General features: G+C 34.0%; 1 protein-coding gene across 8 annotated transcripts in view; it reads left to right on the forward strand.

Moving 5' to 3' along the window:
• EXOC1 (exocyst complex component 1) overlaps positions 1-13,699 on the forward strand; it is a 67,756-nt gene that overhangs the window by 19,426 nt on the left and 34,631 nt on the right. For 3 of the 8 annotated variants that reach the window (XM_032400413.1, XM_032400417.1, XM_032400414.1), the window contains exons 4-10: positions 2,463-2,622; positions 5,520-5,540; positions 7,054-7,241; positions 9,537-9,764; positions 9,971-10,103; positions 10,755-10,864; positions 11,627-11,680. In XM_032400413.1, the coding sequence (XP_032256304.1) occupies positions 2,463-2,622; positions 5,520-5,540; positions 7,054-7,241; positions 9,537-9,764; positions 9,971-10,103; positions 10,755-10,864; positions 11,627-11,680 (894 nt within the window). The remainder of the gene's footprint in view (positions 1-2,462; positions 2,623-5,519; positions 5,541-7,053; positions 7,242-9,536; positions 9,765-9,970; positions 10,104-10,754; positions 10,865-11,626; positions 11,681-13,699) is intronic. The other 5 variants (XM_032400418.1, XM_032400420.1, XM_032400419.1 and 2 more) reach the window with 3 other exon arrangements.

Below are 13,699 nucleotides of genomic sequence, written 5' to 3' on the forward strand. Positions count from 1 at the left end.
TGTGATCAGGCAGGAGACTAGAACAAAGCTGTACACTAGAGATTTAGGGTATATTTTGGTCTGTTAGAAGAAACTGTATCCCAAAATTTTAAAGAGAGAACAACTTATATATATACCAAAAATAAGGTTACTACTACCTCTTTATTGGAAATACAGATTTTTAATCTTTTGATGTTTCAGTTCTGCTTATTGAGCTAATTAGTAGTTTCATGCAACCGTAACGTGATTATTGTACTGATCCCTAAATTATCCCAACTGTTCACAGTAGTAACCATAGAATATGACTCTAAAAATGAAAAATAAAAAAGATTTTTTAAAAAGGGATTGATAAGATGTTGGTTGAAAAAGGGAAAAAGAAAAAGCTGGACTGTGACCTAAAAAAAAAAAGAGAGAAAGGGAAAAAGAAAAAAAAAAAAGAAAATTAAAAAAATTAACTTTGAAAGACTAAAGAATCATGGGGAAAAAGCCATGAATTATATGTGCAGTATTCCCCTAGCACTTTTATAATTTTCATCTTTACAGTCATATTCCATCCCTTCATTGTATTTACCCTTATTTTTGTAAATGTGGTCCTGAGACCACATTGTCCCGCGAGGGTTCCATCCCCCGCTTAGCCACTGGAGCGACGTCCCTCAGCGGAGCCGACTTCTAATTAGAAGTTCCGATTTTGTGCTCCACTGCTCTATCACTTGCTGGTAGCCGCTGACTGAAGCCCCCTCCCCTGCTGTCTATCCTCCCAAATATCGCCTCGGATTCACTTCTCCACACGTCCTACCTTCCAGAAAGTGGTCGCTTTTCTGTTCAGAGAGTTGCTGCTATTCTTTTCTTCGATTTCCTGTTGAGTTTGTAGGTGTTCAGAATGGTTTGATCCCTATCCAGCTGAGTTCCTGGGACCAGACAAAATTTAGGTCTCCTACTCCTCCGCCATCTTGCTCCTCCTCCCTCAGTAGGTTTCTGTTTAAGAGAAAATACGGTAAGGGCTTTTTAGAAATGCGTATTTATTAAAGAGCCTTTTCCTTCAATAGTTTTGCACTTTATAACCCCATTGACTTGCATAATTCACTAACATTGCTGATGATTATTTGAATGCTTTCTCACGCTGATGCTTCATTGCTGGCTTTCTTAATGGATGTTGTTGTTTTCTTTTTTTCATTTTATGTAGGCACCTTGGCGTGTGCACACTATATATGGATATAAAACATAAAATTTTTATACATAGCCTAACATTAGCCATTTAGTGTCACACATTGATTTGTGTGAGTGTTGCCACTGGAGCACTCAGCTTCTTTTATGGCATTATGGGAAATATTCCCAGGGAAGAGATAATTTCCCATCAAGTTTTAGATTAGTTGCCAATACTCTTAGATTTTTTTTTGTAAGTGATAATGCAATTACCTCTTTATTGGAAATACAGATTTTTAATCTTTTGATGTTTCAGTTCTGCTTATTGAGCTAATTAGTAGTTTCATGCAACCGTAACGTGATTATTGTACTGATCCCTAAATTATCCCAACTGTTCACAGTAAAAGTCTGATATCCTCTCCCTTTCCTTTAAGGCATTTATTTACATTTTCCCCCCAAATGACACTTTGAATGAATCGGATATATTATTAGCCTTCCATTGGACATTAAGAACATTTTAATCTATTTTTAATTCCTTGGATGTGAAGAAAAGCATACAATACATTCATATGTTTTCATGTTTTAGATAGCAGTCAAGTGATTCTACATTCACGTGGGAAATATTAGCCTGGTATGAAATCATGGCTGCAAGGTGGCTTAAGAGACAGAGAGCATCCTGCACTTCTCCCACAGGTTGAGCTTCTTTGTCATTCGAAAGAACTTCGAGGCTAGCCAGCATTTTTTATTTTTGAGGCACCTTGATCATTCTCTTTTCAGAATTGAAAACAGAATCAGTCCCTGCTTTCACCTCATTTGTTCTTGGAAACCACACCAGGATGTAGGTTGTCTTTTTTCTCCTATGTTATAATTAGAAGATATCTTCTTTACTAAGGAGTTAGTGTCAGATCACAGTTACAAATAATAGTGCATCATCATCAAAGAATAGCTGTAACTCTAAAATCCCGTATGCAATTTAAAAAGAAAAATTAGGTCCACGTCAAAACTGGAGACCATTGTCATCTTATAGACTAGGAAGACAGGACACAAAGTTTTTACCTAGACATCCTATACTTCTACTCATATACTTAAGGGGCATAGGAAGGAAATTACCGAAACACTGTGTTGTTTTTTTATCCAGCTTCTTTTGGGAGGTAAACAAGGTTTTTCCTATAAATTGAATTCTCTGAACCATTCTCTGTAAGTCAATTAGCTGATTTTTAATGGAGATTTTTTTTTAAAGAACAGCTTCAACTTCTTTTCATTTTATTGAAATATAGACTTTATAATAATGAAAAAGGGATATGATCCAAAACAATATCTTTTGTATATTTTTATTTCAGGAAAATCCTGAATTTGATTTACATTTTGAAAAAATATATAAATGGGTTGCCAGCAGCACCGCTGAAAAGAATGCATTTATTTCATGCATTTGGAAATTGAATCAGCGATATCTCCGGAAGAAAATTGATTTTGTCAATGTTAGCTCACAGCTCTTGGAAGGTAAAGTTAAATAGAAATGCTTATGTAAAATCAAGTATATCTACAAGTGAATATATAATTTGACGTTACTCAAAATGATTAGCACACTGATTTACCTTATATTGCAAAGGAGTTGAAAAATTTTTCTTATTGCGGAGTGATACTTGTTCATTATAGAAATTGATACATTAAACTAAATAAATAAAAATCACTTATAAACTTAATCCTCAGAGATAACTGCTGTTAATGTTTTGTTAGATAGTCTTCCAATCTTTTTTCTATGCATATTTAAATACTTTCTTAAAATAAATTCACATTCTGTTTTCTAACATACTTTTTCTTATAATGAACATTTTTCTTATAATGAACATTTTTCATGTTATTAAATACTTACCCCAACATTTTTTTTAGTGGTACCATAATATTCCATTATATGAATATACCTTAATTTATTTAACTAATCATTTATTTAAAAATTTCCAATCTTTGCTTATTTTAAATAATTTTGACATGAATATCCTTGTAGTTGTATTTTTGTGCAGAGTATAGGTATAGTGGTTAAAAATATAACTCAAGTCAGACTGCTTGGGTTCAAATCCTGGCTTTGTCGCTTACCAGTATGTGACCTTGGACTATTCTATGTTTCAGTTTTCTTTATCTCAGAAATAGAGATAATTAGTAGTATCCACTCCATGGGGTTGTTGTGAGGATTAAATTACTTAATATATGAAAGTGATGAGATCAATGCCAGGTATATAGTAAGTACTCAGTAAATATTAGCTCTTATTATATTATCAGGATAAAATCCTTAGATAGAAAGTTAAATAGGGTATTTTTGATCCGTATATCTTCAGGGATGTTACTATGGATTATTTTGTGTTATAAGACGAAAACTACTGTTATTTATTAAAAATGTACAATGAGATTTTATTCTTTAAAAATTTCTTTCATAAAGACATAAACATTGTAAGAAAATGGTTCTGTATGCCTTGTGGATACAATTTGTGTTGTATTCTTTATCTCAGAAAGCAGTTGAAATAACAGCTAGTATGCAGATGAATAGAGTTGTTGCTCCTCTTATTAATAAAAAAAGATTTATTCCAAATAATATATATTAGAAAGAAAACTTAGATTTGTCCTAAGTTGTATATTAGCATTTTAAAATAGGAGCTTCATTCTATTCCGTTAAAATGGAAATAGCCAATATTCAACCATTTTGACCTATAAAAATGGCCATTTCAGATGCTTCAGACTATTCATTTACTTAGCCAATTACCTCTGTCCTTTTTCTATTCTGTTTTACTTACTCCTTTTCTGTTTGCCTGTGGATATTTCCCTGAAATATAGTATTCCTTCCTAACACTTAGTAATCAGTAAGCCCATTATTGGTTTCAGGTTTGATGCTTGAAACTGGCAGAGGCAAGTCACATCTGTCAGGCCCTGTGCTACTCCCCCCAGTGGAGCCCTTGAGTAGCCCTCGGGGTTGACATCTCACCAACATTAGACCCCAGTGTCTTGGCAATTGAGTATGTTGAGGGAATGACCTTCAAGAAATTGATGGTAATTTTTCATGCCTTGAATAGTGGTTTAATTTGTTTTGAACAGCTCTTATTTTATTTTACTTATTTATTTTTTTTACCATTTCGGGGTTGAACATTTTGATGAGGGAATGATTGCTATTCTGTTTTTAAATATTGTGTATCTCCAGATGTTACTCGTTGCCTATGATGTGTTTTAAACCAATATAGTTCATTGAGCCAACAGTATGGGAAAATACATACCCTACCTGGTTTCCCTCATTAAGAAATTTTACCCTAATCAATGAGAAGAATATTGCTGTTTTTAGAATGCCTAGCTTAAAAAAAAAAAAAATTTAATTTTATAAGGCCTAAAGCAATGTGTAGACATTTTCATGTTTATAAAAGTTACCCCTAATTCAGATCAATTTTAGGAATACTGTGAAGATCCTTAAGGATCTCACTGTGAAAATCATTTTCCATAAATCAATAACTGTTGTTTTGGTTTAGTGGAGTCCAGAGAATAGTTTTCTTAATATCTGCAAATTTGTTTAAATGTTTTAATGGATTTTGAAATCATAGCCGTTGATTCCCATTTAAAAAAACAATAAATGTGTCTAAGCTTTAGGTGATGTTAGAAAACAAATAAGAAATTATCCTTTTAAGAGATAAGTAATCGTCCCAGTAAGACTTCACTGTGAATGCTAACAGTGGCAACTTTAGTGGTTTTTATTGGTGACAACTGAATATTTATGCTAGTAAGTGGGGTTTCTCAGCAGAAGGCTTTTAAGGTTTTTAAAGGAGGATTTTGTTACCAGTTGAAGTAGAGTCAAGTTTTTGTTTGGCTTTTTCTTTTTCATTCTTATAACCAGATTTTAAAAAAGAAATCTTTGACTTAAATCCTTAAAAGCCAGCTTGAACAGATACACACGAGTGTGTGTTCTTTTTAAATTGTTTCAATCTCTTCCTTTCTAACAGTGTTTTATGACTAATCTATTGTGAGGGAATGTCTGGGTAAAGTTTTGGGGCCTTGAGTGAAAATAACTAGACTAAATGCATGAGTCACAGCTGACCTAAAAATAATTCTCAGGAAGTGATCTATTTCCCAGTTTTCTCCAAGGACTAGTCAGTGTTGTTTCTTAAAAGAAAGAAAAAATAGAAAGATAAATGTATTTTTAGTCATTGTCAGAAAAAGAATAAGAGAATTAACTCTGGAAATTTAGTTTCTGTGGATCTCTCCACTTTGTACTTGATTTGGACGTTGTCTTTTAAACTTTGATGTACCAGAAGTTCAAATGAAATATGGGTAGTATTTTAAAATTTTAAACCTGTATACTTTTCTACCCAGCTAATATTCTTTGCTTACTTTCCTCTGCTTTTTTCATACTTTTTACTCTCCAGAACTGCCTAAAGTTACAGAAGGTGCGTAACACCTTTTCTTTTTATTCTATTCCATATATTTTTTATTACTTGCCATTGTTATGTATTGTTGGTTGCATATTTTATGAAATTGTGCATAGGGACAAGTTTATTACCACAAAATCCATATAGTAATAAAGTTAACGATAGGATTCATTATTGACTTCCAAAGGACTGTTTCATGGAAGAGAAAATACTTCTGAAGCAGTTATGGTCGTTTAAAATATTTATTTATTTTAAATAATCTGCTTGTGTAAGGAGCTGTACAGAATTATTTGGGCAGTCCCTGCCCCCTAGTGGCTAATAAACTGTCAGATGTGAGCTAAAATGGACTCGTTCAAAGGCCAGGGAGCTAGGTGATAACCTGTCTAAAGAACTATTTATATACTGTAATCTGTAATTGCCTGTACCAAAAGTTTTGTTCCCCTCCTTTTTTTTTCTGGGACATTATCTAAATCTGCCTAATTATCATTCTTAAGAGTAAATCATTTATTACTTTGAGTTAGTTGTTTTTTTCCCTAGAACAAATTAACATATGTCAAGTCATGCTGAATGTAAGTATTTCATTTGCATACAAAATAATGAATATTTAAAGTTCCAGAGGTGGTGATTTAAATCGTGTCCCATTAAGTTTATGAAAATCAATAACTTTATTTAGAGTTTTAGTTAGGGGGTAAAAAAAAATTTTTTTTCACTTTACCTCTCCTAACCTCAAGCTTTATATAAAATCCCACAAACTAAATGTATTTTCTCAAAAAATTGAACTGAAACGTTTATCCAGAAGACACCTTACATTTGACCTCTTGGTCTTTTGTTAAGAAGCATGAAGACTAGTTAAATTTCTGTAATTTCAAACGTCCATGTTATTGTTGCTCTTCTTACTGTGTAGACTTGTTGAGAAAACTTTTATACTTGATCTTTAGAAATTTTATTAATGCATGTGAAATTGTTTTAAACAAAGAAATGGAAAATCCATTTAATATTTTTAATACCCAAAATAAATTGTGAATACATTTTTCATTTCAACTAAAAGTTACTTGGAAAAAAAAACATAACAAGGACAAAAAAGAACAGAAGAAAAATGTTACCTGTGGAAAAAAAGGAAAGCAAATTATTTTTTATGTGCCCTAAATTCATAGTCATTGTTTTGTTAGAGCAAAAACCACCTCAGATAGGAAAAAAAGATTAGGCTTGTTTCCACATGTTTTGTTTCTGGTTTTGCATTTGTTTTTGTAGTTTAATTATGTTTTGGGAAATTGTTCTAAAGCCTATTTTAACACTTAAAAGTGAGCAAATTAGACTGCATGCTTTGTATTTGTTATAATAAATGTTACAGTAAACATATTAACATATGCATTTTTTTCATAAAAATAAGGTTTTTTTTTTAATATTCTGAATCATTCTTTCCTATTTTTCAGCCACTAAATGTGACCTGTGCTTATAACTGACTATAAGTACCATGTTATTGTCTTCCTACTTTTTTACTACTTTATTTTTAATTTTTACCCTCTTTAAGAGTCTGTTCCAAGTGGAGAAAATCAGAGTGTGACAGGAGGTGATGAAGAAGTAGTAGATGTATACCAAGAGTTAAATGCAAGAGAAGAGCAGGATATTGAAATAATGATGGAAGGCTGTGAATGTGCAATCTCTAATGCTGAGGCCTTTGCAGAAAGGTTGTCCAGAGAGCTGCAGGTGCTGGATGGGGTAAGACCTTTTTATAATCTGTAAATGAATGATGTGTAGTGGATTGAGAAGACCGGTGATGTTCAGATTTTACTGCCTCAGCACCTAAGCCTTTATAGTGTGATTATTGCCGTCTCTCTCTGTAAGCACATTACCAGATGCCTTATCTTTCACTGCTCTTGTTCAAAAGACAGAACCATTCCTGTTAATCAGGCCAGTGAAGGCAGTTGGGTGAGGTTGGGGATTTGGGGAGGTTCTTGACACAAAGTGATGGAAGTAAAAAGTAGCCGACCAGAAACCAACTTGGGGTTGCTTTCCCCCAGCCTCTGAAACATCACAGAATAATTCAGTGCAAAAGAATAGCTTTTTTGTGGTTAAAAAAAAAAAAAAAAAATAGGTACAAATCAGAAATAGAAAAATTAGTTTGAAATAAGTGAATCATTTACTCAAATGGAGCAGAGTAAGTATAGTGAAAACAAGGAGCCAGGGGAAAAGGATGTTTGGCTCCCCTGCTCAAATGTTTTGGGATAGCTCTTTTTAATTTGTATGCACAGTTTCTGAGTCTACAAACTAAATGCACATCTTTAGAAAGTAAAAAGCTAAAAGACATAACTAAAAATAACACCACTAATGTGAGAAAAATCTAGAACAAGAACATGTGTTTTTTTGTTTTGTTTAAACAAAGTAAGCATTTAAGAAAAACCCTCAGAGAATGAGGAATATTTTAAAGACAAAGAATTTTGACATTTTATACATGAAAGGTACAGAATTTATGAGGTTGACCTCAGGCCCAGAGATTACACAAATAGTCCAAGTTTACAAGTTTATAAAACTCACTGGAAGCTAAGCCTAGAAGAAACTTCAAGTTGTTAAAGTGGAAATTGTCCTGGACAAGGTCGAGCCCCAGGTCTGCTACTTGAGAGATCTATTCAGTGGCCCAGAGGCCTGCTGACTCTTACGGTTGGGCTGCACTTACAGTTGACTTATTATGAATAGCATATAAAATAATGTGTGAAATTATAGCATCAACTGTCCAATGAAATTCTTTTCATTCCTGGTCTGGTCCAAGTTTTTTCCTCATACCCTGTTACCTGCCTTCTTAGTGTGGCTTAGTGGTTTATATTTTCTTTTCTAATGGATATTGCATGTATGTTACAAGTTATCACCTTGCTTCCCAGTTTTATGTTGGATTTGATAGCTTCCATATTTCAGGAAATTTAGAATCAATAGTCAGAATCACTTAGGAAACAATGATAAGGGGATGGTGGTTTGTTCCTGCTTTGCCTGGAAAAAAACATACAGTAGTTGCAAATGAAAGAGAAAAGAAAGAAGACAATAGAAGGAGCTATCTTGGCCGCCTGGGTGGCTCAGTCGTTAAGCGTCTGCCTTCGGCTCAGGTCATGATCCCAGGGTCCTGGGATCGAGTCCCACATCGGGCTCCCTGTTCGGCGGGAAGCCTGCTTTTCCCTCTCCCACTCCCCCGCTTCTGTTCCTGCTCTCGCTGTGTCTCTCTCTGTCAAATAAATAAATAAAATCTTTTAAAAAAAAAAAAAAAAGAAGGAGCTATCTTATGGATATATAGTCTGTGGCCATGTGGTCTTATGGTCGTGGCTCTTCCACATCATGTAAGTACCAATTGTACTACAGTTATAAATTAGTTCAGTGTATCTTTCAAACACTGATATACCACTGCTACCCTCTTGACTAAGGTATTACACGGGTGGTTATACTTTTTTTAGCATTTTACAACAATGTTAAGAAGTACAGGAAATTTTTATAGCTGGTAGAATTGGAAGTGTCAGAAATGGGAGTATATCAGGGTGCCTGGGTGGCTCAGATGGTTAAGCATCTGCCTTTTGGCTCGGGTCATAGTCCCAGGGTCCTGGGATCGAGCCCCACATTGGGCTCCCTGCTTGGTGGGGAGCCTGCTTCTCCCTATTCCTCTACTGTTCCCCCTGCTTGTGCACTCTTGCTCTCTCTGTCAAATAAATAAATAAAATCTTTAAAAAAAAAAAAAAAGAAATGGGAGTATATCAACACTAATGATACATTGTGGGACAGAACCCTACTTGTACAGTCTGGGAAAATATAAAATACTGAGGCATAGTCCCTAACCTTCATAGGGAGGCAAGTGTATCTTCTTGAAATACTGTGTAAAAACAGAACATAAACATAAAGTGATAAACTGAAATAAATGTTTAGATGCATACCAATCTTTGTTACTCAGGTGTCAAAGGGATTTAGCAATATTTCATCTTACGCTTCTTTTATACATTTAAATAATATGAAGAGTTACTTTTGTTTTTCACTTTGTAGGCCAACATCCAATCAATCATGGCCTCTGAAAAGCAAGTGAACATCCTGATGAAGTTGCTGGATGAGGCTCTAAAGGAAGTAGATCAGATTGAGTTGAAACTGAGCAGTTATGAGGAAATGCTCCAAAGTGTAAAAGAACAAATGGATCAGATCTCTGAAAGCAACCACCTAATTCATCTTAGTAACACTAATAATGTAAAACTCCTGTCTGAAATAGAGTTTCTTGTGGTAAGTATGTTGGTAAATTGCTACCACCAACAAAAAAAAACAAAACGAAATATAATATATAAAACCCATTTGTAAACATTTTCTAAATTCCTTCTGAGAGTAAGATTTAAAATAATTCCAAAGACCTTATGATAGTATTGAGTAGCATCTTACCTGTAAATTTCCCAAAATTACATGTGCAAATGGTGTATTTATATATATTCCAGAACCACATGGACCTGGCCAAAGGTCACATAAAGGCCCTTCAGGAGGGAGATCTTGCTTCTTCTAGAGGCATCGAGGCCTGCACCAATGCCGCTGATGCCCTTCTGCAGTGCATGAATGTAGCTCTCCGTCCAGGTATGTTCATTAGAAATGATAAAATCTGACCAAGAATCTGAGACTAAACCTGTAACTTGGTATAAAGCTTTTAACAAGAAATACATGGGGTAAGTGGTTTAGGGTGACTGTAGTATTAGCTCCTCAAACCAGTTTCATTTCTTTCCAAACGTGTTTCTGTTGGCACTAAGAACTTTTTCATTTTAGTTCCTGTGATTGATCATCAGTGACTCTAGTTAACACCATGATTTTTCTCTAGTACAGTCTACAGAACCTAGCACAGAGTTGATGCTTTGATTAGACCAGAGAGCACGAGGAGGTTTTGTTAGGCAAGTGGTTCCAAAACTTGAGTTTGCTCAGAATCATGGAGATGGTTTGTTAAAACACGTATTGCTAGGGCCCAGCCCCAGATTGAGTAGGTGTGGACCAAAGCTCCAGTATCCACATTTCCAGCAGTTCCCAGATCATGCTGAGGCAGGACCACACTTGGAGAACCACTGTACTACGCTGTTTTCTCCCCTTGCTTACCTTTCTTTTATAAAGCAGATGAATAAACCAATAAAACTTTGGGGTCTTCAAAACAGAAATGTGGATACTATTATAAATGTATTCATTGAAGATCGGAGAAATCTCTTTACCTGTTAAATCAGTCAAGAACTGTTCTGGTTTCAGGCCATGACATGCTCCTGGCAGTCAGACAGCAACAGCAGCGTTTCAGTGATTTGCGAGAGCAGTTTGCCCGGAGACTGGCCAGTCACCTCAACAACGTTTTTGTTCAACAGGTAATTTTATTTCATTAATAAAACTGGCATGTTTCTGTAGCTTTTTGATATATATGTTTCCACAAAAATTGTAATGTGTTTATTTGGGATCACATATTCTTTCACATGTTTATTCAATTTTGAGATCTTTAAATAAGATATTTAAGTATTTGCTCATAGGTGTATGTTGGGCCTCAACTGTCTCCTTAGGTAGACAGTCTAGTTCCTTCTAGCTAAAACTCTCTGATTCTAGAAATCAAATAAATAACTATGCTTACTTATTACATATACCATTTATATGTTCTTATTTATAAAAGTAAGTCCAAACTTGTTACATGTTTGCTGCTTAGCCTATTTTATTTTTCAGTATTTTGAGGTGAGAACCAGGACTTGACTCAAGTGTTTTAAATGTTTCATTGGCTGTATATATTTTTATATATGAGAAAAATGACTATGGCTCAGTTATAAATTCCATTTGATTTAATTTTATATAAACCCTTTGTCTACATTTTTATATGGAAAAGGAGGTTATAATTAACGTTGTGGCAATAATATTAATATTAACAATATTAAGAGTACCTTTGAGGGATTTGAATAGAAGACATTTTAATCTGGCATAATTAGGTTTCTTATGTTTTTCATCTCTTATTAAGGTTATTGGACAAAAAAAAATTGAGAGAAATTTTGTTCAAGAAATGCTGTCTGAAACATTAGATTCTTATCTTGTTTTCACTTTGCAGTATTCTAAAACAATTATATTTACTTTATTTTATTTCTGATTAGTTTACTCAGGCCCTCCTTCAACTCTATAACAGGTCCTACTTTCTTTCGGTGCCTGTGAGTACATCAGATTTGGCTCAAGCTTTTCTCTTTTTTTTTTTTTTTTTTTTCCCTATAAAGTTTGCTAAACTTAGCAGCAGCAGAATCTTAAAAGATTATAACTTTACTGACTTAAGCTGCTTGTTAACCATATTTATAGCAGTTTTTTAATGTCCCATAGCAGAATGTTTATTTTGGCCAGAAAGGCATTTCATCTCCTTCTGCTTGCCTCTTTTTCTGTTATTCTTTCACTCACTCACTCCTTCATTTATTTAGAAACCTTTTACCAGGTGATTGGGATACATACCAGACATTTACTTGGGATAGGTGAGAGGCTGATCCTGTCCTCAAGTGGCTCACAGTCTAGGGGAGGGAGGGAGATACACTTAGGAAGGGTAAATATTATTGTAGCGGTCACACCTGTGAGCATAAAGGAAGCCTATCTAGCTAAGGGTGCAAGGGAGACATTGGGGAAGACTCTCTTAATGTTTCACTTGACCTGAAAAGTATCAATAAAAAAGTAAATCTAGAAGTCCCACAGGAAATAATAATCACATTTTTTTTTGCATTAGTATTTTAATATTTATTTCTGCCCAATTCCATAGTTTTTAAAAATGACATTGTTGATAGTGATGTTATCCACATTTGTAGAGGGCATTGGGAATGTTGGAATGTTGGAATGTTGGAATGTTACTGTAGGTAAACAGCAGTCCTTTCTGCACCCTTCATTGTTTGTTGTAACATGCAGTTAATTTATGATTTTGCTTCCTTGCCTTTTAAACTAATGGCTTTGTTTACTATGAATGCTTCCAGTTCTGAAAATCTAATATGTATTGTTACATGTGAGTGATGCATGTTGAAAAACCAGAATGTTGCAACAACCTAGGATATGCTGAAGAAAGTGGAGGAGGGTGTCCCAAGTACAGAAAAGAGATTTTTCTGTGTGTTGAATTCAGTGCATCAGGTCACCTGGCGAAAGAGTTGGGAAACATGGGTGTTTTCTATTCCCAGTTGTGAAACAAATGAGCTGGGAAAAGTTGATTACCATATTATAGTATATCTCTTTGTCAATCGGCAGATTTTCATTGTGTGCCTCTTAAATACTTGTTGTTTCCATATGTAAGAATAAGAAATGGCTTCTACACTCCAGATGCTTCTAAGAAGGCATTAAGACTAATGTGCTTAAAGCTCTACAGCAATGCATATATGAAACTGTTAATTGTATGACTACATATACATAGTTTATATATGTATATACAAGTGCTAAAAAGTTTTAATCAAAAGTAAGTTTACTGAGAATTTAGGTAGTCAAGTATGGCATCATGGATAAAATAAGACTTGAACAGAGTCTGCAATGCAGTTTCTGGCAAATGTATGTATATTCAACATATGTAACTACTGTATAGAAGAATACAGTGGAAATAATCTATTGATCACAACATAACAGTAATTTAAGAGCATCGATTCCCAGTCTTTTTAAAATTCATACATCAGTAAAATTAAAAGAAATAAAATTTGGAGACTTACTAAGTCACCAATTTTTTATTTTACCAAATAAAAACTTTAAAAAAGAAATCCTGCCATCCACTTTCACTATCTTTTTGTCTTGGCACTAAACGAAAAGAATATAACTTCAGATTTCCAGATTAAATACATTTCCCTTTATGAGAAACTCTCTGCCATCATTTTATTTGTTTCTTAGTGCCATAGGCCAGTAAAAAACATCTTCGCATTTGGGAATCACTGATCCAGAGCATGCTATGATACAGCTTTCATATTAGTACTTCCACATAGCTATATTACTTTAATGAAACCTGAAATGCATTTTTTTAATATTCACTTCTTACTATATATACATATAATAGAGTAATATTTTTAACAATTGACTAGATTCTTTTGACTCTTCTAGGTCTTCTTACACACTCAGCTTCCATTGAAATTATAGACTCTTACCTATAATTTTTACATTTACGAGGGATTTATATATCTAAGAAGATATTCAACTAGAGAATCAGGTCAGTTACACTAATTAGGATT

This window comes from Phoca vitulina, unplaced genomic scaffold (genome assembly GCF_004348235.1).
Source record: "Phoca vitulina isolate PV1807 unplaced genomic scaffold, GSC_HSeal_1.0 scaffold3, whole genome shotgun sequence".
In the NCBI taxonomy this organism is placed as follows: Eukaryota; Metazoa; Chordata; class Mammalia; order Carnivora; family Phocidae; genus Phoca; species Phoca vitulina.